At 53.5% G+C, this 25,810-nt stretch overlaps 3 protein-coding genes across 5 annotated transcripts in view; 2 read left to right on the top strand and 1 right to left on the bottom strand.

Annotated features, from left to right (window-relative positions):
- The first annotated feature begins 1,010 nt into the window (after positions 1-1,010).
- Positions 1,011-12,948, top strand: FNDC4 (fibronectin type III domain containing 4). The gene is made up of 6 exons (XM_066626900.1): positions 1,011-1,325; positions 5,698-5,813; positions 6,093-6,297; positions 6,763-6,852; positions 8,303-8,436; positions 10,668-12,948. The coding sequence occupies exons 1-6, from the start codon at positions 1,247-1,249 to the stop codon at positions 10,701-10,703; spliced, it is 660 nt and encodes a 219-aa protein (XP_066482997.1). The 5' UTR covers positions 1,011-1,246; the 3' UTR covers positions 10,704-12,948.
- LOC136650917 (low density lipoprotein receptor adapter protein 1-like) lies at positions 12,931-19,364 on the bottom strand. Of its 3 annotated transcripts, XM_066626878.1 has the most exons (9): positions 19,268-19,364; positions 16,419-16,561; positions 15,703-15,815; positions 15,043-15,157; positions 14,792-14,864; positions 14,252-14,355; positions 13,961-14,034; positions 13,731-13,762; positions 12,931-13,516 (listed from the first exon to the last, which is right to left on the bottom strand). In XM_066626878.1, exons 1-9 carry the CDS (start codon positions 19,362-19,364, stop codon positions 13,407-13,409), a joined length of 861 nt encoding a protein of 286 aa, XP_066482975.1. In that variant the 3' UTR covers positions 12,931-13,406. The 3 variants fall into 3 exon arrangements, with proteins under 3 accessions (XP_066482975.1, XP_066482967.1, XP_066482985.1); XM_066626870.1 differs by having other exon boundaries at positions 12,931-13,762; XM_066626888.1 differs by lacking the exon at positions 13,731-13,762.
- A 124-nt stretch (positions 19,365-19,488) lies between these two features.
- IFT172 (intraflagellar transport 172) overlaps positions 19,489-25,810 on the top strand; it is a 32,405-nt gene continuing 26,083 nt past the window's right edge. Inside the window, exons 1-11 of the mRNA XM_066626857.1 lie at positions 19,489-19,559; positions 19,650-19,793; positions 19,904-20,016; positions 20,954-20,993; positions 21,281-21,346; positions 21,606-21,685; positions 21,992-22,079; positions 23,600-23,814; positions 23,921-24,044; positions 24,181-24,276; positions 24,411-24,572. Of these exons, the coding sequence (XP_066482954.1) occupies positions 19,521-19,559; positions 19,650-19,793; positions 19,904-20,016; positions 20,954-20,993; positions 21,281-21,346; positions 21,606-21,685; positions 21,992-22,079; positions 23,600-23,814; positions 23,921-24,044; positions 24,181-24,276; positions 24,411-24,572 (1,167 nt within the window). The 5' untranslated portion in view covers positions 19,489-19,520. The remainder of the gene's footprint in view (positions 19,560-19,649; positions 19,794-19,903; positions 20,017-20,953; positions 20,994-21,280; positions 21,347-21,605; positions 21,686-21,991; positions 22,080-23,599; positions 23,815-23,920; positions 24,045-24,180; positions 24,277-24,410; positions 24,573-25,810) is intronic.

The following is a 25,810-nucleotide window of genomic DNA, read 5'->3' as shown; positions in this document are numbered from 1 at the left end:
CTCCTGGACATCAAGACAGGTTCAAGAGCACTTGTAGGCTGTGAAGCTGACTTTCAAAGAGAGTGTGACCCTGGCTGGGTTAATACCCCTTGCCAAGTCAGCAGACCTCCTGACTAGGAGAGCCTCTGTCTTGTCTGGGTGATAATTCAGCTTGTCCCCCTCTAGCCACCCAGCCCATCAACAACTCCAGATAGGGATTCAGAACATCTGCAGCCTCCCCAGCTGGCAGCAGCAGAGAGATGTATGCCTCTGGAATCTGGATAAGTTCTCCCCGTGCGTTTTCATGTTCAACAGCCTGTGAGAAAGACACACAGACAACACAGAGCTAACAGGATACACACTCACACACACACAAAACAGGGCGCGCACACAAACGGCACACACCTCCCCGCCCCCCCCCCCCCAGGTAAGGCTGAGGCTACTGCAACACACTCCCCCCATCTCGGACTAGAGTATAGCGCCAAAGAGGTCAGCGCGGAGACGTGCGCGTGGGCGCCCGCCACAGCCTGCTCTTCGAACCGCCTCCTTCCGAGTGGGCCGCACTTCGCCCAGCTGCCACCGGAGCCTTTCAACCGGAGAGGCCGCAGTCCAGAGCCGGGCCCGCCCGGGGCAGGCGCCCTCCTCCTCGACGGAGCGTCCTGGGTGCCAGGGGCGCGCCTGCCGCGGGCCGTGTCTAGCACAGCCACCCGATGCGGTCGCCAGAGGGCCGACCGGGGGGGGGGGAGGCGAGGGCGGCGCTTTTTCGCTCCGGCTCCGCCCCCTCGAGCAGCTCCTCGCCACAGCCCGGGCTCCTGGCCGGGGCCAAGCAGGGACTGCTGTGGCCGCCGCCGCTGCCCCCGCGCAGACCTGCTGAGCAGGCTGCGGACCTCCGCTTGCGCGTCCTTCGGGGCCGTCCGGGGAGGAGGAGGAGCCGGGGCGGCGCTTGCGGCCAGGCGGCCTGGGCGGGGCGTGGCTGGGGCTGGGGCGCCGCCGCCGAGCGCGCGTTCAGTCGTTGCCTGGCTCGTGGCGGCGGCGCTCCGCAGCGCTGGCGGGGCTGGGGCTGGCGTCTCCGGGGGGCTGCGCTGCGGGGCCCGCGTGGATGGAGCGGCGAGGAGCTGCAGCAGCGGGAGGAGCCGCCGCCGGCAGCGAGGGGAGCGCGGCGATCACACCTGCTCCCCGGGGCGCTCTGCCTCCGCGCTCGCACTGGGCTTGAAAGCCCCACGGCCCCTTCCTCCTCGCCCAGCTCCATGAGCAGCTGTGCCCGGCCATGGCTCCGCTGCCCACGTACCTCCGCCCGGCCGCCGTCCTGGTGCTGGTCAGCTGCGACCTGTGCCTGGTGCGCGCAAGTAAGTGGCGGGGGGGGGACACACTGGATCGCTGCTCCCGGGGCGAGTTGCCTCCCCGGACACCCCCGTGCCTTGCGCGGTTCCGAAGCTGGCATTGCCCGCTCACTGGGCTGCTGGGTCCCGTCGCTGGCCTTGGTGCTGACCGGGCCTGGCTGGGGCCGGGCCATGCGGAGGGCACCTCCAGGCGGGCAGGGTGCTGGCTGCGTCACGGGCCTGCCTGGGGAGCAGATCCCCCCCAGAAGCGGCCCTGGATGGAACCCCCGTCCCCACCCTTCTTCCCTCCTTCTTCCCAGCAGCCAGGAGTGCAATCCGGGCCAATTTCATTAGAGTAAAAGCCGAGTCCGTTTGGCCTTGCCAGGCTCCTCTTAAGTACCGCTGAGCCTGTGCCCAGTTCCGCCGCTGCTGCCTGTCAGTTGCAAAGTTCTGCTGGAAGGCTTCACTTGGCACCCTGCAACAGACGGGGGGGGGGGCTGGGGGGGAGCACCCTACACCTCTTCCCCAAGCCCTTGCCCCAGGAGGAGGAGGATTTGGCAGCTGGTTGAGCCCAAAAGGAAGCCTCCCCTGGACTGACATGAGGTCCGAAGCAAAGTCCTGGCACACACAGACACACAGACACACACACACACACAGTCTCCGAAGCAAACCTTGCTTGATCTGCCTGCAACCAGGCCAGGAAGGGACAGCTGTTGGACAGAGAAGCTCAGGTCCCCAAGCAGGGGTCTAAGTGTAGCTCAACCAAGACCTCCCATGCAAGGAGAGGCCAGCCAGAACCTCCAGTCCTGTGAAGACCAAGACACAACGGGGAGGTACAGCCCTTGGCACCTCAGAGCAGTGCTCAGCAGAAATGTGCCTGCCTCAGCCAGAGCGTCATAATTCTGGATGATTTGTGCTGTTGATTCTCCACTATCAAGCCACAGGGGTGCAAAGCTGTCTCACGAACTTGCTTCCTTTGCAATTGTGTGGGATGAGGCAGGCAGCCAGCTCCCCAGTTCCTTCAGTACCTGCATGTTAGTGTCACGGTGATGGTCACCATTCCATGGCCTTCTGGTGCTGCCTGTCATGTTGCATTCCTCAGATGTCATGGGCCCAGTCCAGCAACTGTGACTGAAATGGCCAGATCTACTGGGCCCAAACATATAGTCTCTGTGTTGGGACCTGGCCCACTTGCTTCTTTGCTCAGCTTTGTATGCTTGGGACTCCACAGAGATTTGGTTGGGAGCAGAGACTCAATTTTTGGCTTTAGCTCTCTTAGTTCCCCTCTTAGCTCTGCCATTGTCAGATGTCTAGGCCCCTTTCCACTGCACTATCTTGGCCCCTTTCCACTGCACTATCCACTATCACTATCCCAAGATGAACCACTCTCTCTTCACCACACTTTCTCTTCTGCTCCATCTCCCTCTTCCCTCCCAATCCAGGGAGCTTTCTGCTTTATTAAGAAGGAGCAAGTGTGCTAGTTTGTGGCCCATGTGGCAGACAGTGGCTGGCTGGTGGTGGGTGCCCTCTGTCAACCTGCTGCTGAAGCCACTGCTTTACCCAGCCTTGTGAATGTTCTCCAAGATCCCTTCCAACAACCTTCCATGATTCTATGATTCTATGATAGTGGAGAAGTGACAAGAGATGAGGGTCTAGCCAAAATTGCCAAATTAAACATGAACAAATCACTTGGTTGAGATGGTATCCACCCAAGAGTTCAAATGTGAAAGTGTTGATTGCATGAAAATATGTGTTCTGTACTTTAAGATCTTCTGTGCCAAAGGACTGGATGGTAGCCAGTGTTATACTGATATTTAAAAAGGGATCTACAGGAAATTACAGGCTGGTCAGCTTAATATCTGTTCTGTGGAAAGCATAATTGATGATGAAATTATGACGCATATAGAAGAATAAGCTTTGCTTATGGAGAATCCTGCCTCATTATCCTTCTAGAGTTCTTGGGGAGTGTCAACAGGCATGTGGATATTGGTGATCCAGTTGATATTTTGTACTTGGACTTTCAATAATCTTTTGATGATTTGCTTCACCAAGGGCTTAAGAACATAAGAACAGCCCTGCTGTATCAGGCCATAGGCCCATCTAGTCCAGCTTCCTGTATCTCACAGCGGCCCACCAAATGCCCCAGGGAGCACACAAGACAACAAGAGACCCGCATCCTGGTGCCCTCCCTTGCATCTGGCATTCTGACATAGCCCATTTCTAAAATCAGGAAGTTGCACATACACATCATGGCTTGTAACCCGTCATGGATTCTTTCTCCAGAAACGTGTCCAATCCCCTTTAAAGGCATCCAGGCCAGATGCCGTCACCACATCCTGTGGCAAGGAGTTCCACAGACCAACCACACGCTGAGTAAAGAAATATTTTCTTTTGTCTGTCCTAACTCTCCCAGCACTCAATTTTAGTGGATGTCACCTGGTTCTGGTGTTACGTGAGAGTGTAAAGAGCATCTCTCTATCCACTCTATCCATCCCCTGCATGATTTTGTATGTTTCAATCATGTCCCCCCTCAGGCGCCTCTTTTCTAAGCTGAAGAGGCGCAAATGCCGTAGCCTGTCCTCATAAGGAAGGTGCCCCAGCCCAGTAATCATCTTAGTCGCGCTCTTTTGCACCTTTTCCATTTTCCGCTATGTCTTTTCTGAGATATGGCAACCAGAACTGGACACAATACTGCAGGTGTGGCCTTACTATTGATTTGTACAACGGCATTATAATATTAGCTGTTTTGTTCTCAATATCTTTTCTAATGATCCCAAGCATAGAATTGGCCTTCTTCACTGCCACGGCACATTGGGTTGACACTTTCATCGAACTGTCCACCACCACCACCCCAAGATCGCTTGTGAATCAACTGAGCAGTCATGGAATAAGAGGACAGATTTTTCTGCGTATTAGTAACTAGTTGAAGCAGGGTGCAGGAAAACATTTCCCAGTGGAAGGAAATCAGAAGTGGGGTACCCCAAAGAGCTGTATCGGAACTCATGATTTCTAACTTGTTCATAAAGTCTTGGAAGTTAGGGGTAAACCAGTGGCGTCACTAGGGTTTGCTTTATGCAGTGCAGGAGGCCAGCGCATCACCTTATGATGGAGCTCCTCCCATGCAGTGGGTGGGGCAACGGCCCAGGCTGTGGGCGTGACAATGTACTATTGCCCTACCCTGCTGGTTTTTTGAGTATAACTTTTGATACAATAGAGATATTTCAACGCAGTTTGTTTCATTGCATTCTGCATCAAATTACACATCAGTTGGTATATAACATGATGGTATTATTTGAAAATACCAAAATTTTGGCCAGTAGTGATGTCACTCTTCCAGGTGCATCATGCAGTGCAGCCCGCACCCCCTAGCAACGCCACTGGGGTAAACAGAGAAGTGGCCAGGTTTGCAGATGGCACCAATCTGCATAGTAAAAACGAAATCCAGCATAGTAAAAACGAAAGCAGATGGCAAAGAGCTCCAAAAGGAGCTCTCCAAAGTGGGTGCACAGGCAACCACATGGGAAAAGTGGGTCAGTGTCAGGAAATGTTAAGTGATTCATGTTGGGACAAAAAATCCCTGCTTTGCATCTACACTGATGGGGTCTGAACTGTCAGTGATAATCCAGGAAAGAGACCTTGGGGGCCTGTGGACAGTACAATGGAAACATCAACCCAATGTGCAGCAGTGGCAAAGAAGGCAAATTCCATGCTAGGGATCGTTGGGAAAAGGAGTGAGAATGCTAATGTTGCAATGCCCCATCCCAGCACTATGGTGCAACCACATTTGGGATCCTGTGTGCAGTTCTGGTTGTAAAGAACCCCCCAAAAAAAGGATTTGTAAAGCTGGGGAAAGTGCAAAAGGGAGCAGCCAACATGCTCATGTGGCTGAGCCTTTGCTAGAGCACTGGGGGCATTTTGGCCTGTTAACAAGGCCTTGGGGACATGATTGAGGCTTACAAAATTTTGCATGGTGAAGAGGGAGAAGTCTTCCTCTCCATCTCATAATACCAGAGCTAGGCTGGATCATCCAATGAAACTGATTAGTGGGAGATTTAGGACAGAAAAAAGAGGGAGCTTTTCACACAGCACGTAATTTACCAGGAGAATTCACTGCCACTATTGTGGTTAACTTTACAAGGGAAGTGGACAAATTTATGGAGGACCAGGGGTCTATCCATGGTGCTGCACCACCTCTGGTTCAGTGGCAGTGTGTTTCTGAATCTCACTTGCAAGAGAGCAATTGCAGGAGTGAAGCATCCATTTCCCAGTGAGGCATTGGTGGGGCATTGTGGTGATGGGGATGCTGGACTAGAATGGTCCCCTTGAGCCTAGTCAAGCAGCAGTGGGGCAATTCTTATGTTTGTAAGGACCCTTCTCTTACTTCCCTCCTTGCTTCCAGACCGGCCCCCATCCCCTGTCAACGTAACTGTAACCCAGCTGAAGGCAAACTCAGCCACTGTCTCTTGGGATGTGCCAGAAGGAGATGTTGTCATTGGCTATGCCATCTCACAGCAGGTAAGCTTGGCCTGAAGAGGTCCACAGACATGGCCAAAGGCCCGCCCTGCACTTGGGTGCCCTTTGCACTCTTCCTCTGCCCCCAGCCTTGTGACAGACCCACACTCTGTTGGCTCCTTCACTCTCCAGCTTGGAGTTCCCCAGACCAGGCACCAGGTCACCAACATCTTTCTCATCCACACTGGCCTCCTCAAGGGAAGCAAGAGTGAGTCCTCTCCCCTAATCTGAGGGTCTGCCTGGCTATTAGCTCTGACTGACCTCTCCCTGACTCTGTGGCAGCGCCAAGATGGGCAAATGCAACGGTTCATCCGGGAGGTGAATACCACAAACCGGGCATGCGTGCTCTGGGACCTGGCTGAGGATGCTGACTACATCATCCAGGTGCAGAGCATCGGCCTCTATGGGGAGAGTCAGGCCAGCAAGAGGGTCCACTTCCGCACCCTGAAGCAGAGTGACCGCCTCCCCTCCAACAGCTCCAACCAAGGTAGGCAGAGCAGAGTGAGCAAAAGAGTCCTGGGGTGGCATCTTTGTTGTCTCCTCCCTACTATCACCCACGACTCAGTCTGATGACTGGCAGTGTGGCTGGGATGGCAAACGGACTGATATCTGGGAGTCTCCCTGGCCCCTCCATTGCATGTCTTCCACTAGTGCTGGGGTGTGGACATCTTCAAGGTTTTATGTACTCCCTTCCTGCCTAGCCATTACCACACCACTGCAATCCCACTCCCAGCAGTTCCTGCAATGTGTGGGCAGAGGAGGGCTTGCTCGTGAGAGAAGCCCCTTCCCAATTAGCTCCAGTGAAGGGCCTCTGTGAGTCTGAAGGAAAGCAGAACTAGGAGGAGGGGGCTGTTCTTCACTGAATTGCATGGACATCTGCCTGCTGAACTCCAGCAGCAACAAAGCAGCCCACCAGACCCTCTAGTCTCAGCTCAGCCTTGTGCCTCTGCAGGAGACATCACTATGGAGGGGCTGGACAAGGAGCGCCAACTGCAGACGGGGGAAATGGTCATCATTGTGGCTGTGCTACTGATGTGGGCAGGTGAGTGGAAGTGTGGCTTCACTGGGATGGCTGACTGGGTGGCATTGGGGTAGGGAGGGACCTCCTTGTTTCTTCCCTTTTATGAGTCAGGCAGCCTCCCTGCATTTCCAAGCAAGAGAAGCAGCTTTGCCTTCCTCCAGTTAGAGCAAAAACACATCCTCCTTTGATTCTGAGAGGCTGAGGTCTGCTGTTGGGGGCTGGAATTCCCAGGGCCATCCAATACTGATGATCACAGTTTTTGAATGCTACTAGAGAAAAATAAGAGCATGAACCTTTTGAAACATTTAGAAAGCAGAGGGGGTAGTTACGAAGAACAACAGCAAGCAGGTACTAGATATTCTTAAGTCATTGGGATAAGAAGACAGAGATAGAAAACCAACGAACATAGATGCAGGTCATCTGGCTGACTGCATCAGTCCAAGCAAAAGCCCTGTGACTTGGGAGCTCCCTTCATGCACAGTCACTCATGGCTCAACTAGCAGCTTCTTCCCCTGCCCCTGTTGAGTCCCCTTGTTGAAAATTGCCCCCCCCCCACCAGCAAGGGAGGAGGCAGGAACTTCTTTGTCTGGAGTGCTTGAAAGAAGATTTGCTGCTCTCAACCTGGTTGCACTGGGCCCTGCAGGACCACATTGTCTTGTGCAGACCTCTCTCTCCCAAGCAGTGACAAGACTCAGGGGCCTGAGTTCTGGCTTCCTTGGGAGTAGAGATTTACAAATCAAGCAAATCTTACAAAAACTTCCTTGAGAGTTTATGTAAGATTTGCTTGATTTGTGAATGCAGAAGTAGGGCTCTGCAAGCAAGCAATATCAGGCTACCTGTATTTTAGGCCTTTTTTGTCAAGGCTGCAAGGCACCGTGGGCCACCCCAGCCTCTGTTCTGAGCTTCCCTTTCAGCTCCTGAGTTAAGAGTCACATCAGCTCAGCTCTGCCTCAAAATACACACACTGCAGAATCTGCCAGTGTGTTGCTCTTCCTTTGTCCTCTTCTCAGCCACCCTGCACCTTTTCAGGGCCACTAAGAGTAAGATGTATGTTTGCCTGCAATGCCTCCGGTGATAAGTGGCTTCTCTCTTCTGGGCCTGCTGCAGATGTCATGTGATTGTGTGTTTGGCCACCCACTCCCCACTCTCCTTATGCATCTCCTTCTCTCTCCTCTCTATCTCAAGGAGCCTAAGCAAGCCTGCTTCAGCATTCAAGGGGGCCCAGAGGGGCCTTCAACCTGTGGAATATTTGGGGATGAGGAGTCAAACCAAACCAGGGGAGAGCTGGAGAGCTGCTGACACACTGGCTTTTCAGGCAGGGGAGGACATTGTGGCAGCTGGGCTAGGAGGCTGCCGAGAGTGTTGGGAGAGATGCTGGAGGAACAGAGCAGGCCAGCCAAAACTGGAGGGGGCTGTGCCATCATCTTTCTTTCCTTTATTTCTTCTTCCCATCCCTCCCTCATTGCCTCAGCGGTCATTGCGCTCTTCTGCAAGCAATATGACATTATCAAGGACAATGACTCCAACAATAGCAAAGAGAAGACCAAGCCTTCGTCTGAACACAGTACTCCAGAGCGGCCTGCCGGGGGGCTCCTGCGCAGCAAGGTCAGTGCTGCCAGGCAGAGGAGGAGGAGAGGGGACTGTGTGCAGGGGCTGGTGTGGGAGAAAGGGAGTAGGAGTGCTGTGCAGCCCTGTTGGAAGAGTGATGGAGGAGAAGCAGCAGCCACCATGGGGCTGGGAGTGGGCCTCCTTCAGCCCAGCATGGCCTGGGGATCTTGCAGTAACCCAATCCAGCCATCCTCACCTCCTGCCCACCAACTGGCCCAAAGGTGTCCCAGTGACTGGCACATAAGGTACTGTTAGAAAGTAGAACTACTAAGTTGTTCTGTCTGTTTAGAGCCTGATACATCAGCCCATTGTTGAACCTTGCTGGAGAACCATAATAGGATGTTCATGGTCACTAAAGGCATGCGTGAGATGCATTTTTTGGCATGCGTCAGATGCATCAAGACGTTGATGTGGTTGGATGAGCAGACATGGGTTCTACCAAGACAGGCTGCTAAGTTCAGACCCTTGCTGATTTGGAGCCACAGCAGATGCAGCCATTGGGCAGATGCTCTTTGAGAGAGAGAACAAACACAACCCAGATTAGTTTGCCTCATATTTTTCTCCAGACTTGCATCCACTTTCAGATCCTTTTTATAAAATGCAGAAATTCAACAGCACTCACTAGGTGGCAGCACATGCATCGTACATCCAGCAAAATGGCATCAAAACAGACTTGTATCCCTACCTATCCTCTCATTTCAATGACAACAGCTGAGTTTACCCAGGACTCTTTGGCAAGGAATTTTGTCAAAAGCTTTTTGAAAGTCCAAATGTATAGTGTCAGCTGAATCCTTGCTATCCACATGCCTGTTGATACTCTCTGAGGACTTTAGATAAGTGAGGCAGGACTTATACTTGCAGAAACCATGCTGATTCTCTTTCAACAAGGCTCATTTAACTACATGACATAATTTTATCTTTGATTACGCTTTCCACCAGTACCTAGATTTCAGCAGAGCAGTTGACAAAGGCTACATACTTTCCTGGAAGTAAGCCCTATTGTATGCAATGAGACTTATTCCTGAGTAAACATGCATAGGCTTGCAGTGAAAATCTCCTACAATATCCATGTTGGTAAAGTGGTGGAATGTAGGCTGGAGGGTGCAACTGTTACAATCCATTTTTGCCCAGCCCACAGGTGTACACATTTGGTCCTGTTGCATATATGCAACATTGGGCAGAAATGGCGTAGGTATATTCATTCCCAACAAGTGCTAATCAATGGCTCCACTTCAACCTGGAAGGAGGTGTTGATTGGGGCACTGTTCAACATTTGTGTACAAGACCAGGATGAAGGGATGTGCAGATGACACAAAGCTGCACATTTGTAGGGTGGGGAAAGATAGCCGACATTCTGGAAGATCAAATGACTGCTCTTTTGGCCTCCTGCACACTGTTTTCCAAATTGTTCCCTTTCTCCTGCCCCTCTGAATGATTTATAGCACTTATAGCCTCACCTCTTCAGGATGCTTTGGCCTGAACAGGATGCTTCCCAGTTCCTATTGGCTTTCCCTGAGGGGTCAGTTTAGAAGCTGCTCTGTCTTCTTTTTGATGTTAAGTGCCTGCAGTTTGGTTAAGTACAGCCCATTCAGTATCTGCAGACTTGTCCCAAAACATTCCTTGTGCCTAACCAATGCAAACATCTCCTCCCAGCACCACCATCTCCTCCCTCAGCTACCTTGGCTTCAAGAGAACAGGCTTGCTCTCCTGAGGGCCAGAAGCTCAGTGCCCTGAGGACACACCCAGGACTTATGTCCAACAAGCTGACAGGCAGATGTGACACCTCGACATTAGTTTAGCTGGCAGGGCCCAGGACAGGGATCTTTTAAGGGTTGTAGTAGAAAGCTTGCTGAAAATGTCAATTCATTGTGCAGCAACAGTGAAAAAGGGTTGGGGACATGACTGAGCAGGCCATGGTTTGGATTGGGAGCATCCTGCCTTACAGGTGCTCCTTGTCATGATGGCAGTAGGCTCACACCTGGGGAAGTGGCAACATAAAGGAAGGCTGTGAGAGGGGTCTTCCTATGGTGGTCGGTTCTCTAGGGACATCCAGTAGACCACTGTGAGAAACAGAATGATGCTAGCCCTGGGGCCTGCTACAGCAGCTGGGCTCTGCTCATGGCCCCCAACCACCACAGCACAGATGGGTCAGCTCCATAGCCTAGCCTGTCTCAGTGCTGCTTGACCCAGTACTACATTTGTGCACTCTCATTTTCTCTCTCTTACAGAAGAAATCACCATCTGTCAATATCATTGAAGTGTAGCCATTGCTGTGTTCTGGGATGCTGGGACCTTGTGGGATTCTTGGCCTGGCTCCCCACCTGCATGCAAAAGAATGAATGCTTCTTGCCCCAACAATGGACCCTGCATGGAGCCAGCTGGGACAGAGCGCATGCAGAAGCCAGCCTCAAACCCTGTTCAACAACCACAGGAGACGCTGCTTGGTTCCAGGGCATAAGGAACAGCCAGGAGATGACTGTGAGAGAGCAGCAGCCAACCTCTTGCTTGGACGGTTGGAGGGCAGGAGCTGAAGGCCCCAGTTCTCCTTGCCGCTGGGCCCAGAGCATCAGGCAGGCCTCCTGCACAGACCTGACCAGTGCCCTGAATGGGAGAAGTCTGACTGCGCCACCAACAGAATGTAATGGTGCAACTGGGACTGAACCCGTGGACTTTGTTGGGACTCTTCAGAACAGAAAAACATGGCATATGGGGTGGGAGCCCTGGCTTGTTATTGGGGAGCAGAAAGGAAACAAAGTGGAGAGCTCAAGGCCTGGCCCCAGCTCCAATGCCTGCTGGGTAGTCTCCACAATAGATGGAAATCACCAGGGGGGCCTAGAGAAAAGGCTGCTTTCTCTCCTTCTCATGCCCACAGCTGAGGCACTCTTCATATGCATCCTGCTTGGATTGCAATACACTGCCCATCTGGGCCCTTGGTCTCTCCTTGTGCCAAGCAAGGGCTAGTGCCCACTCCCCAGTATGCAGCCCAGGGGCAAGGTCCTTGCCTACACCCTCTGCTCCAGGCTGCTGGCCACCATCACAACTCCAGCAGCAGCCTCAGAGCAAAAAGGAGAATCTGGAGAGCTCCAGGCTGGCAGGTGTTCGAGACCAGCAGCCCTGTTCAGGCCATGCATGCTTGCTAACTGACAAAAGGGTCAGCAATGCCCACACTTGTGTTGCTGCCCCCTGTACTGCCAGCCAGAGCCAGCAGGCTGCCTGAAGCACACACATGCACCAGCATCCAGTCTTCCACCCTGGAACCTTTTCTCAGAGAGGGCTGGGGGAGGAAGGCCATCTGAGGATAGCAGGATGGGTGAGCTTCTCCCTGCTGGTGGGATCAGACAGAAAGCGCTGCTCCATCAGGTTCTGTTCAAGAAAAGACTCTTTGGGTAGGAGTAACTGCCACCCCTCATGCTCTAGCCCAGGTGTACACACCAGGCCTCCACATTTTCATGCACTCCACAACCAAGAGTTGAAACCAGCACAGAAGTGACTTCATGGGGCATATCGCTTTCATCTTCCTAAGCAAGTAGCTATCCCTTATGGTGGAAGAGATGTTCAAACACACAAACATCCCTTCTTGAGGCCTCAGCCCATTAGATTCTGCTCAAGGTGGTGCTGAGGATTCTTAGGTAGGTTATCCACAGGAGTGAGGCATGTGTATGTATACTGTGTGCTCCCCAACACCTCCACATCAGGGTTTGTTCTTGGCTGCAGGTCCTGCTCACTTGGCGTGCAGAAGGGCTTCCCAGGTTCCAACTCTGGAAGGGCAGCCTGAGGCATTCCTGCCTGAGGCTCTGCAGAGCCGCTGCCAGGCAGCGCCATGGACCCTTCTATGGTCTGACTCGGTGCAAGATGGCTTCCTCTGCTCTGACTCAGTTCAGATTCAGCAGCCTTCAGCCCCAAGTGGGAAGCTCTGCTGCTGCCTCAGAAAGGGCAGGAGATGGTGGGGAAGCAACACATTCTGTTACGGAGATGAGGGGCACCTGCGTGTGCCAGAGGAGAGCGAGCCTTGGAGGAGTCACTTTTGCCTTCTTCTGGTCACTTCTGCCTTCTTCTACCTGGAAACCAAATCCAGATAGTCTAACAGGCAGCACTCACTTTGTCCTCTGAGGAAGCACTGGGTTGGGGGCCATCAAGAGGGCCTCTCTGCCTGCAATAGCACCTCCATCCTGCTAGAAAGGAGGAGCGGGATGGGGACCTATAAAAACACCCTCTACACAACCCAGCTCCAAGAGTTCCAAACCTTCCTCCTCCCCCATCCCGCAGAAGCTGGTGCTTCAGGATGTTCACAGGCAAAAACCAGGCTGGCACAGACGTGCAGAGACCTCACCTAAGAGTGCAGTGGGGCAGCTGAGAAGTGTGTATTGGTCTAGCAAGGAGGTGGAAGCCACAGTACCCACTTGGGCTGAAGTCACTCCCCTTTCTGGCCCAAGGGTGCTGGAAGGAAGGAGGGAAGCCCACATACAACCATATAAATGATTTATTTCCCTGTAGGAAAAGGACATTAAAAACGAGTCTTTCATTACAAAGCTGTGATGTGGCAGTGAGGGGGCCCCGGGATGGGCTGCTTCAGAGCTGGAGCCCAAGGGAGTGAGGGAGGCAGGGGAAGGTCACATACCCCAGCTCTGGCCAAAGATTGTGCTTGCTCCGAGCTGCCCCACTCCCAAGGGTGGCTCTATAGCACATGGAGCGGCCTGGCGCCTGCACCAAGCACCCACAGGGCTTCCAGACCCTGATGCTGCAGACTTGGGAAATGGCCCAGCTGGAGCCTAGATGCCGCAGCAGAGGAAAGGCTGCCTTGTTCAGGCCCTAGGCTCGGGAGCAGGGAGCAGCAAGGCGTTCCTGCATGGGGGTGCTGCAGTTGGTAGAGGTGGGCGGACTGGTCCCTTGTGCATACCGGATGAGGGAGGGAGGTGCAGTGCTGGAGATGACAGCGAGGACAAGGAATGGCTGAGCCAGCTGGAAACTTAGAAAAGCAACCCTGAAGACAGGCCAGTGCTGGGCTTATCGCACTCCCAGGCCTCCACTGACTGAAACTGTGTGGTTGGAGGACTCCCAAAAGAAAGATCTCCTGCACCTAAAACAGACAAGAGCAGCAACAGAGCCATCAGGTGAAGACAGGCACACGGGCCTCTCTCCTAGGCAGGTGGGAGAGCACCTTCTGAGGTGTACCAACACCTGTCCTCCCAGCCAGGGACACAGAGAAAGCAGGGAGGGGGCCTGATCAAGAGGGCAAACCTGGCAAAAGGATGGGGGTGGGGAAGGGCAGCATTGACCAGAGCACTCGTTACCTGTGGTGGGGCAGCCCCCCTCCTCCGCACAGCTGGGAGCAGAGAAGAGAGAGAGGTCAGAAGAGCAGCACAGTCCCCACAGCCAGAGCCTGGGCATTTCCCACTGACCCCACAAAGGCTGCAGCTGTTGGGTGCCCCCAAAATGGCCATCACAAAGCAGCCTGGGCAACTCTTGGCCCTGAACCTTGTCCTTGCAGAGCTCCATTGTCCCTCAGATGGCCATCTCCTACCCAGAAAAGGTGGGGCTGTGATCTCCTTCCTCCTCCTCCTCCTCCTCTTCATCGTCGTCCTCATCCTCTTCCTCCTGGTACCAGAGAAAGCCACAGGCTGTTGGTATCTCAGGTGCAGCCCCATGCTGAGGCCAGGCAATGACCACCACAACTTCTGCCTGCTACCTGAGCGAGCCCCACTCCAGCTAGAGGCAGATGTGGGGGGCAGAAGTGCTAAGGAGGCAGAGTCTGCCTGGAGTCTCTGGGCTGGAAGGAGTAGGAAACAGGGCTGTGCCCAACACTGTCCCATACCTTGAAGTTTGCCTCGAAGGGGGGGCTGCCCACAGGGAGCCTGGCTGGCTGACCAGGGCTGTCCATGGGGCACAGTGTCCTCAGGGGGTGCTCCTGCCTGGAGCCTGAGACAGGGTTAGGAAAGAATCAAAGGAATTTTTCATGCTTCCAAAGAAAGAAGGCCACGGGGAGAGAGAGAGGAGGGGAAAGTGCCCAGAGGCCAGTATGTGGGAATCACCCTCCTCCCACCTCCCAAACATCACAATAAAGATGAGAGTGCTTCTGAGCACATGAAGAGTTTACCACCACCACCCCCTAAGTCACTGCTCAATAACTAAAACTCTGCCCCAAACACTTGAGATGCCATTCCAGCATTTCAGAATTAAGCCCTAACTTTTGGACTCAAATTTACCCCCCTTGCAAAAGGAGGACAGGCTCCCAAAGTGAATGCCAGAACAGGCCTCTAGGGAAGGGGGCGGAAGGGTACTTTGGCTATGTCAGGGCTCACGCAGAAGGGAAGATTCCACTAGCAAGAGAGCCACTTCTGCTTCTAGTTCATACCTGCCTGTGCAGCCTCCCAGAGATGAAGGGCCATCTGAAAGGCCTGTGCCACTGTAAGAGTCACCGCCTCGGCCTGTATGGAGAAAAGAAACCTAAGGAGGCAGGCGAGTGAAGAAGGTGCCCTGCAAAGCTCCCTGGGAGAGAAGAGGGGGCAGGCCTTCTGAGAATGCCCCTCCCTGCACTGCCTCCTCAAGGAACCCAGCCAAGGACGGGGGGGGGGGGGGAGAGATGCAGCCCAGGTGAGAGCTCACAATCTTCTTCTTGGGGGAAAGAAAGGCATGGCACTCGAGGGCACCACTCTGGGGGTTCTGCGCCACATAAGCAAAGACTTTGTTCTGCAGCTTGTCTGTGGTACAATAGGAGATCCTGCAAGAGAGCAGGAAAGACATTCAGTGCCTGGGCACGGCCTCTTGGCAGTGGAGAGGCAGCATGTGTCCAAAGCAGGAGGGACCATGGGGCATGATGCCCCATCAGGACCAAGGAAGAAACAAAAAAAGTTGGGAAAGGCAGGAGGCAGCTGAATGCAAGAGTATGCCCCAGGACACAAGGAACAAAACCTGTCCCATACCCACGCAATGCTAACTGACTGGGCCATAAGGACAAGGAAGACAGCAGAGAGACCCCACCCTGCTGAAACAAGGGACAGAACCAGAAAGCCCCTCTGCGACCAAGTGAACTGGTGGGGTAGGGGCACGGCAGCCAGCAAGCCCTGCCACACATATTGGCAGTATTTGGTACTGGAAGAGATGCTTTTGGGGTGTGAATCTGGCCCCAGGTTACCATGTCTCCTACGTGCACACTTGGGCAGCCTCTCTTCATCCAGGGAGAAGCAGAGTTCTGTTCGACTCCCACCCCACTTTTCATTCATAATATGCTCCCCAGGATGGACTGCCTCCTTCCTGGCTCCACACCTGTAAATGGAAACACTCTCAATGGTCTCCTTGGTCTCAGCATCCTGCAGAGAAAGGCCTCGTGGAGAGACGGTCAGAATCACCTTCTGGAACTTCTTGGGTCCCACCCGAGCCTGAGAGCAGGAAGAAGCAGGACAAGAATCAAGACTGGGAATACATCATCCCAGCCGAGGTGCCCTCCTACTGGGTTAAACCATGGGGTCCACTGATTTGAGCCTGTCTCCAGGAGGCCTACTGTCCCTCCCTGCAAGTGCTATTTGGACAAATGCTGCCTCTAAATGTTGAAGACTCACAGTACTATTGTAGCTCACAGCCTGGGTAGCCTCCCACTCCATAAACCCCTCTTACAGTCATAGAGGCCAGTGGCCATCCCTACAATTTGTGACCATCAAGGACCCAACAAATGGCATGTGGTGTAAAAAAGGCCTTCCTCTCCCCATCTCCTGTGCTTCACTGTCAGCTACAAAAACAAGAGAAAACAGTCTTTTCCCCCAAACTATGCAGACTGTTATTAAGCACCATCTGTCATGGCCCCCATCCCAATCATTCCTTTTTCTGAACCAAAAGGCTAGAAATGCCATTTCATTTTTACACATGGGGAGCCTCCCCAATGAGACAAAAGACCATATTAAGGCTGCTACAGCATCTGCACCAGGGGGGCTCCTCAGCCAGACTGTCTTCTAAACAATGGGAGAAGGGGAGAAAGCATCTCCTACCATGGCAATGATCCGGTGGATGGCAGCCGCAGCCATGTCCTCGCCCTTGGGCTTCTCTACCAGAGTCATGCCCAGGTACTTGAGAGCGAACCCCATGCCCTCCAGGAGGGGCTCACGCATGTCAGCCCAGGTCTCTGGGAGCTCTGGAAAACAAGAGTGTGGTTCAGTAGGGGCAGGAGAGGAATGCTAGGGCAGAGCCAACCCAGCAGGACAACCCAAGGGTGGCCACAGGCAGCAAGAATCTGTTAGGGGTTCTCCACTAAGCGCTCACTCAAATTGCTACAGAAATCTGACCCAATTCCAGTCACTGCAGTTCTGCAAGCTCTATCCTCCTGCTCCTTCCCACCACCCAAGTCAGTGGTAACCACCCCTGGAGGGGCAGCCAGACATGCCAGCCAACAGCAGCAAACACAAGAAAGAGGCAAACAAGTTCTGTAGCAGAGCCATTTGTGAACTCTGCTCCTCTCCAACACATGCAGTAAGTGTCATTTTGGGTAGGGAGAAACAGGATGGTGAGAGTGGGTCCAAGCAGCTGAGGATGCTGGTCATCTACAAAAATTTATGCTATTATGAAATAGTCACTGGGACTCTTTGCTGTCTTTCATGGACATGGTACATGCTCTCTGCCCCCTCAGAGTTCTGGCAGAAATATAGCTGTACTGCTACAGCCCAGCTCTACAATCCCAAGTCTCTGTGGCCACACCAGCTGATTCTAAAGCATTGCTTCAACAGGGAAAAGCACTGCCTGATTAACTGGCCATTGTCCACTGCAACCATACCTCACTGAACTCAACATGTTACTCTTAGCTAACGCAGGCTGGACTAAGGCAATCAAATCTTAGACAAGCTGCCTAATTTCCAGGTTTACAGCATACAAACTTCCATCATCCATAAGGATCTCTGGTTGTTTCCTGATTCAATGCAACTGGGTGCCTGTTTCACTGGTCTGCATGGGTCCCATGTAGGGGACTATGTGGGTCTACAGTGCCACATGGGTCAGACCTGAGATGGCCAGATGTTTCTCTCTCACCATTATTAATCTAACCCTGTGAGATGCCACAAGACAGGAGGTGCGCCAGTGTGGTCTCTTCAAATCTTCAGAAAGGGAGAAGAGAATCCAGGAGTGGTCAGTCTAACTTTGAACCCCGCAAAAAGTAGAGTGGCCACATCAAGTGGCCACTCTGCAGGCATCATGATTACAATGTAACACCCAGCTGAAACCAGCATGGGTTTGTCAAGAATAAATCCAAGCAGATGGATACAGTCTCTTTTTTTGATTGGGTTACTTCCTTTGCAGATTGTAGAAGTGGCATAGATGTTTTATCATGATTTATCATGAATTTATCATGATTTCAGCAAAGTATTTGACAAAGTTCCCCATGATGCTTTGGTTAGCAAACTGTGTGCGCCACATGACAATACCAACAGGTGGATTCACACAGGGTTGGAAAACTATACGCAGAGTGCTCATTGTTGAGTCTTCCTCAAACTGGAGGGAGGCTTTTGAGTGGCATGCTGCAGGCCTGCCACCTTTCAAAAGTTTTATCAGTGTGTGAGCAGAGAATATCCTTATCGAACTTTTCGGTTGCACAAAACTGGGAAAGACAGCCAACACTGCAGAAGACAAGAACAAAACTCAAGATGCCCTTGATAGGATGCAAAGTTGGATGTTGCTGAAACTAACAAAAAGAAATTCAACAAAGCTGAATGCAAAGTTGTCCCTTTCTGCGAAAAGATGCACAGGGATGGACTACCTGGTAATATGAAGATGCTCAGGGGCAAGGACACCCCAGAACACCACTGAACACCTCTGCTGCCACACTACAGAAACGGCAAAAAAAGTTAATTGTCAAACCTGAAAGTGTGAGACTTCTAGTTTTTTTTTCTTTTAAAACAGTGGTTTTCAATCTTTTTCATCTCATGGCACACCAAGAAGGGGCTCAAATGTTGAGGCATACCATCAATTTCTTGGCAATTGACAAGGCACACCACACTGCTGGTGGGGGGCTCACATCTTCCAATAAGCCCTACTAATAGGTGACCCGCCCCCAAACTCCCACAACATACCTATTGACCATTCATGGTACACCAACGTGGCACAGTAGTTGAAAATAGCTGATTTAAAGGACTGGCGAGCGCTGTCCCTGTAAGGCAGTGGTTCCCAAACTGTGAGCCAACATGGTGAACTCACAGGGGTGCCACGGGTTGTCTGCAGCAGCCTCTTTTCCCCTGCTCTCCAGAGCGCTGCCATCCTGGATCGCACAAGATCCTGGACTGCAGCGCATGGGGCGGCTGGGGGGAGGGTGTCAAAAGAAGGGCGCTCTGACCGTGGGAAGCGCTGCTGCAGGGAGGGCTGGAAGTCCTGTGCGTCCAACACCCAGCAAGGCAAGCAGGCAGATGACCCACTTCTCACCGGGGGAGAGCCCTGACTGGAGGGGGAGGAGGCGGTGGCAGCCCGCCCTGAATCTGCTGGCTCCACAGAGCCAGATCCTAGGCATGTCTACTCAGAAGTAAGTCCCATTCTAGTCAATGGGGCTTACTTGCAGGTGAGTGTGGAGAGGGCGAGCGGCCACCAGCCACCTCGCCTCACGGCTGGGCCGAGCAACCGCCTCTCCCAAGCTGGACATGAGCTGCAGGGGGACGCGGCGGAGGCAGCACTGTCAGAACCAGCAGCGGGTCCTCGCGCGCCGCCCTGGGCTGGGGCCGGGGCCGCCCCTCCGTGCGCGGGAGGGCGCCAAGGAGAGCCGAGGGGGCCTGGCGCGGCGCCCGGCCGTGACACGGGAGGGACCGGGAGCCGGCGGGCAGCCGAGGAAGCTCCGCGCGGCGCGGGGCCGCAGCCCTTTGCTCACGTTGCCGCTGACGGCGCAGGCGGGACACGCCCAGGCGGTGCCGGGCCAGGCTGGGGCTCCGGAGGACGGCGCGCCCTGCCGCTCGCAGCGCTTCCATCGGGAGGGCGGGACCGCAGCGCGGGGGCGGGGTTTGTGCGGAGGAGGCGGGGTTTGACCCGCAGGGAGTGCGCATGCGCCGCCGAGGGCGCTCCTTCTGACGTCATCGGCGCGGGCGCGGCGGACGGTTGCCGAGGGAACGGGTGGGGACGCGGCGATGCAGCTGCGGCACGTCCGGACTCTGCTCACACCGCAGGTGAGGAGCCCGGCGGGGAGTGTGGCCTGGAGCCCCGAGGAGCTGAGGGGCTCGCTCGCCCCCCTCACGGCCCCCTCCCTCCCCCCGCAGGATGGAGCCGCCAAAGTCACCTGCATGGCCTGGGCCCCCAGCAACGCCAAGTTCGCCGTCTGCACCGTGGATCGCGTGGTCCTGCTCTACGACGAGCACGGCGAGCGCCGCGACAAGTTCTCTACCAAGCCCGCTGACCCCAAGGTAGCACTGGGGGCGAGTGGGGAGTGGGGGGCGGGCGCCGCCCCCCTTCCGTGACCTCACCCCCTTCCTCCCCTCCCTCCTTCTCCTCCTCTCTTTCTCTCCCCCTCCAGTACGGCAGGAAGAGCTACACGGTGAAGGGCATGGCCTTCTCCCCGGACTCCACCAAGATCGCTGTGGGGCAGACTGACAACATCATCTTTGTCTACAAGATTGGGGAGGAATGGTGAGGGCCCGGGAGCAGGTGCTAGGCTCAGCCCAATTGGGTCCATGGCCCCCCCCCCCACACTTCCCACTGTGCGCCACCTTGGCTCCCACTCCTAGGGACAGGGGTGTCTTCCTTGTGCCAGGGACATGCGGTGGGTGGGGAGGCAGGTGAGGCAAGCCTCCCCAGCGGAGTCCTTCGAAAAGGGCCGCTGCCATGTGAGGCACCCAACCCATGTAGGTGCTTGGGTGCCTCACATGGCAGCGACCCTTTGCGAAGGACTCCACTGGGGAGGCTCTGCCTCACCTGCCTCCCCACCCACCGCACGTCCCTGCCTTGCACGCCCCATAGGAAACATTCCCTTCTTGTTGCCCCAACAGGGTTCCCATTATCAGGAAAGCTGATCCCTCAGTAGTTTGGGGTGGCAGGAGCTTCCTCCTACTGCTAGGCCAGCTTCACTGTCATCATCCACCAGGAATCCCTTGCTGACCCTTGCCACCCTGGTTTTCTGGACCCCCAGTGGTGATGGCATCTGGCCTGCATGTCTTTCAAAGGGGATTGGACAAAGTTCTGGAGGAAAAGCCCATCACAGGTTTCAAGCCGTGATGGGTATGTGCATGTAATTAGTCTGTAGAACTTCTTGCCACAGGATGTGGCAATGTGATTAGGCCTGGATGCCTTTCAAAGGGGATCGGACAAATTTCTGGAGGAAAAGCTCATCACAGGTTACCAGCTGTGATGGGTATGTGCAGCCTCCTGATTTTAGAGGTAGGCTACCTCAGGATGCCAGATGCGAGGGAGGCTGCCAGGATACAGGTCTCCTGCTGTCTTTTGTGCTCCCTGAGGCATCTGGTCGGTACAGGAGGCTGGACTAGAGGGGCTTTTGGCTTGATCCAACCAGGCTTTTCTTAGTGATCCTGGGCAACAACAAACTCCCTTTTTCTCTACTGTTGTACAGGGGTGACAAGAAGGTGATCTGCAACAAGTTCATCCAGATGGTAAGGCCCAACCTCTCCCTAGTGGGGCCTATTGAGTTTCTAGGATGCTGCTGTGGTTGTCCATATTTTCCTGGTACTGAGAATGGGCTCTTGAAGTTGGAGGTTTAATTGAGGGGGGAGGGGAGAGGTGGCTGTAGGTGCAGCTATGCATCTTGGCAAGAGTTCTTATTCGGCCTTTTCTGTGACCAGGTCTACCTCTTATCTTTGTCTCCCCATTAAGCAGCATGTAGGGAGGAGGAGTGTTCTCTTCTGCTTCTTGTCTCTCCTCTCACTTCCTTTTTCAACAGAGTGCTGTGACTTGTTTGCTCTGGCCAGAGGAGAACACCATTGTTTTTGGACTCGTTGAGGGCAAGGTGAGAGAGGCTGGCTTTCAGAACTTTGCTGTGGCTACTGCTCACTTTATAGGGTACATGGTGGGAGCCAGAAAAGAATATACACAGACACTATTTCTGTTGCTGGATGATCTTTCTTAGCTGGTTTGTGCTCCCAGGATGCTTCTCCTGGTTCATGCCTGGGTCTGTGCGGGCTGGTGGACAGAGGTGTTTCTCTTCTCTATTCTTTTCACTTTCCCATTATAAGTTGTTGAACTAAGCAAGTATTTCTCTCTGGAAGGTTCGCCTAGCAAATACCAAGACCAACAAATCATCCACTATTTATGGAACTGACTCTTATGTGGTGTCCTTGGTCTCTAAGTAAGTGTGGGATGAGAGAACCATACCTTGGCCCTTTGTGTGGATGGCAAAGCCCTGATTTCCTCCCCTTGGCAGCCAGTAATTTTCCTGGGGGAAAGTTCAGTACCTTTCAAAGCACAGTACTGCTGGTCTGAGCACCTGCTCTTGTACTGCAGGTAATAGGTCCCATTGCTGCCTGGGACCTGCTGTTCTTGTCCACTCTGGGCATGCTTCTCTGGGCTGTTGTGGCTCACCCAAACCCACCCCCTTCCCTCAGAAGCTTGCACCCGGGGCTTGGTGCAGACAATCTCCTGTGTGTCTTTGCAGCATCTCAGGCAAGGGAATCCTGTCTGGACATGCAGATGGAACCATTGTGCGCTACTTCTTTGATGATGAAGGATCTGGGGAATCACAGGTATGAGGTACTAAAGGGCATGCAGCCTATCAAGCATTGTGGGGGTACCCCATATTTTTTTTCCCAGTGTTTCTATGAATCTGCGGTATATAATCACAGAACGTTAGAGTTGGAAGGGGTATTCAGACATCATTGACATCAAGCCCTTGCTTGATGTAGGCAATTGTTAATGGTGTGCCAAAAGCTATGTAAAACTATGCCCTTATAATAAAGCCTGAGTCTAACGGGCAGCCCAATCCTGAGCTGTCTGGGGCGTGTGGCTGTGGTGGCTCCGAAAATGGCTGCCGCTGCATCCTGTGCACTTTGGGCAGCCGCTAGCGGCTCCTTAGGAGAAGGGGACTTTCGTCCTCTTCCCCTGAGTAAAGAGAGTAGCCGTGCAATGGGGCTACTTGATTCATTGCCAACCAAACATTCGGCAGTGAATCAAGAGCCTCTGTGTAAGGCAGCGAGCCCAACACGGAGGATCTGGATCCAGTGGAGCGTTCCTCCACCAGTCCTGCATCCCTCCCTCCCTGCTCCCTCCCCCCAGCATGCCTAGGCCCACCTCCCCATAACACTTCCTCCCCGCTCTTTCCCTGCCCTCTGTCCACCTCTTCCCTCCCCAGAACACCTCCTCCCGGCCTACCCACATGCCTCTGCTTACCTCTCCGCTGGTCGGTGGTCTGCATGACTGCTGAGCAGTGGAGGTCAGGCGCCTGCCAACGGTCAGCGCCAGGCTACCACTGGTGCTCGCCCGGTGGAAGGGCCTGCAAACCTGCCTTATGTTTGCAACAGTGCGCGCCAGTGCACCAAGCTCAGGATTGGGTTCTTAGACAGCTAGAGCTTCTCCAGAGCAAAATGAATACACTGTCTTTCGTGCTGGACGATATGCCTGTGCTTGTAAGGCAACAAAGCTGTTCCAAGCTACCACAGGAAGGTTATGCAGAGAACTGGTTCCTGGCAGCACCTCTAGGTGGGAATGTGTCAGTAGCAGGTCACCTTCTTTACATGCAAGAGGTCCCTGTTCGATCCTTGGTAGCATCTGCAGCTGGGCTAGGAAATGCCCTTTTCTGTCTGAAACCCTGAAGGTTCACTGCCTGGTAGGGTAGCCAGTGCTGAACTGGAAGAACCAAGGCTCTGACCTGGCAGGTGGCATAGGATGGGGAGCAGGAAGGAGAAGAGAATTGTGGCTGGAAACATGACTCAGTGTGCATGCTCAGAGTGGGCTGATCAACACTGCTTGGCATCTGCAGCAGGGTCTCCCAGATTCTTGTAGTATTCCTCTTTGTCCCGCTCCTGTTGACTGCGGAAGCTGTTTCAGCTAGCAGAAGAGGCTCTGACACCTTTTTGTTGGTAGTGGGTGGAGCTCCAAGTGAGTCACAGTTGAATGCACTTTGGAAGGAGATGACTGCTCAGTCGTTTGAGGCTTGATGGGACTGCCAACTTGTGAAGGGGGTATGGCACTGCCCTTGCCTGTAGGCTGCTTCCCAGCTTGGTCCCTGTTCTGCTTCTCATTGCATTCTTGTTCTATCTCTGGACAGGGCAAGCTGGTGATGCACCCCTGCCCCCCCTATGCCATGGCATGGGCCTCCAACAGCATTGTGGCTGCAGGATGTGACAAGAAAATTGTGGCCTATGGAAAGGAGGGACACGTGATCCAGACTTTTGACTACAGCCGGGACTCCTTGGAGAGGGAGTTCACTGCAGCAGCAGCCAGCCCTGGCGGCCAGTCGGTGGTCATTGGCAGCTTTGACAGGTGTGGTGCTGGAAGCTTGGCAGCAAGTGGAGGTGGGGCTGCACAGTTAGGCAAACCTGTCCCTCCATGCTTCTCTGGCAACATTCTGTCTCCTCACTTTCTCCAGGCTGAGAGTGCTCAACTGGAGTCCTCGTCGAAGTGCTTGGGAGGAATCCAAACCCAAAGAGATTCCTTATCTGTACACCATCACCACCTTGGCTTGGAAACGGGATGGCTCACGCCTCTGTGCGGTGTGTGGCACATTTAGAGTGGCAGCCGGGAGTACGGATGGGAGGCCGGGCTGGAAGTGCAAAAGGGCTTTTTGGCTGGTCCTTGAAGTCAAGGTCCTTGAGCCCAAGGCTTGAAAGATGCTTTTGTTTCCTGCAGGGCACTCTCTGCGGTGGGGTGGAACAGTTTGACTGCTGTCTTCGCAGAAGCATTTATAAGAATAAGTTTGAGATGACATATGTGGGACCTAGTCAGGTATATGACATAAAACCCTCCGATCCCATGCTTCAGGTTGCAAATTGACCTGGGGACTGTGGTGGTGGTGAAGGAAGAGGGTTTTTTCTGGCACAAGGCACACAGTGACTGAAGCCCCTGTGTGCTCTCCCCAGGTCATTGTGAAGAACCTGTCCACAGGGATGCGAGTGGTGCTGAAATCCCATTATGGCTATGAGATTGATGAGGTGAAAATCCTGGGGAAAGAGCGCTACCTAGTGGCCCACACTTCTGACACACTGCTGCTAGGGGATCTTGGTTGCAACAAGCTCAGTGAGGTACGTACTGTCCCTCTGAGATTGGAGGAGGGTGCCCAAGTAGGGAGTAGTCAGCAGATGCCTGCACATTCAGCGTGACAACATTTGGGGCAGTGTGGTTTACGTGGACAGGCATGTGTCTTTCCAAATCTTCATCAGTTACTTGGCAACAATAAGAGCTTTTTCATTGTCCTTCAGACAACATCCTTAAAGTAGGTAGATAATTTCAAAGAATATACATATCCACAAACAATGACAGTTGTTCACAGAATGCATGCATGGTCTGTGGAAAAATCTCAGGGCTAGTCTCCATGGATTGGGGAGGGTGGGGAGAAAGCCTGGAGAGCCACTGCCAATCTGTGTAGACAGGACAGGCAGATAACCAGACCCAACCACAGGCAGCTCTGTATGAGCAGGGCAACTGCAGAGCAGCCTGGCTGAGTCTCACACCTTGGCAGAATCCCTCTGCACTGGGTCCTCTGTGGATAGAAGCTCAGGCTCCCTCTAGAACCGACCTGTTTCAGGAAGAACAAAATGGGTTTTATTCATTTAGTGCCAGGATGGTGTAGTGGTTCAGGAGTTGGATTTAGACCCGGAAGGTCCAAGTTCAAATTGCTGCTTAGCCATGATGCTTCCTGACTGACCTTGGGCCTGTCACTATCCCTCAACCTCACCTGCCTCACAGAGTTGTTGTGAGGGCAAAAGGAGGGGAGGAACTACATGCACCACCTTGAGCTCCTTGGAGGAAGAGTGGTATTAAAATGTGAAAAATATTTGTTATTGGTCACATTGTAATCTGTGGCAGTAAGACTTTTGGTAAATCCTAGTAATAATCAAGTCTGAGTTAAGGAACTTGACTGCTGGTCCTATGGCCCAAGTTTGCTTTCTCCAGGTCCTTTCCCACATACAGGACAGAGCCTTAGCCTTCCCGGCCCATTGCAGATGATCTTTTCTTCCCACTTTCATCTTCACTTCTGCCCATGGCTCTGCCCTTCCTTTCCAAGCATTTCAGCTTCTCCCCCAAGCACAACTGTTTTTCATGCCAGAGATGGAATCATTGAGTCATGCTTGGTGGGTTCAGGCCAGGTGTGCCAGTGGATGGAGCCTGTTGATTGCTGATCTGTGATGGTTTGAGAGCTTGCATACAAGACACCTTGCTATGGGACTGTGTGTACGATAAGTCTGTGGCATGTTTGAGTAGTCAAGCAAAGCATGCTATGTGATGGGGTGACCATGCCATACAGGGTGTCCCTAGCATT

This window comes from Tiliqua scincoides, chromosome 1 (assembly GCF_035046505.1).
Source record: "Tiliqua scincoides isolate rTilSci1 chromosome 1, rTilSci1.hap2, whole genome shotgun sequence".
NCBI classification, from domain to species: Eukaryota; Metazoa; Chordata; class Lepidosauria; order Squamata; family Scincidae; genus Tiliqua; species Tiliqua scincoides.
Note: the sequence above shows the minus strand (reverse complement) of the source record. Positions and strands in the feature narration are given on the sequence as shown.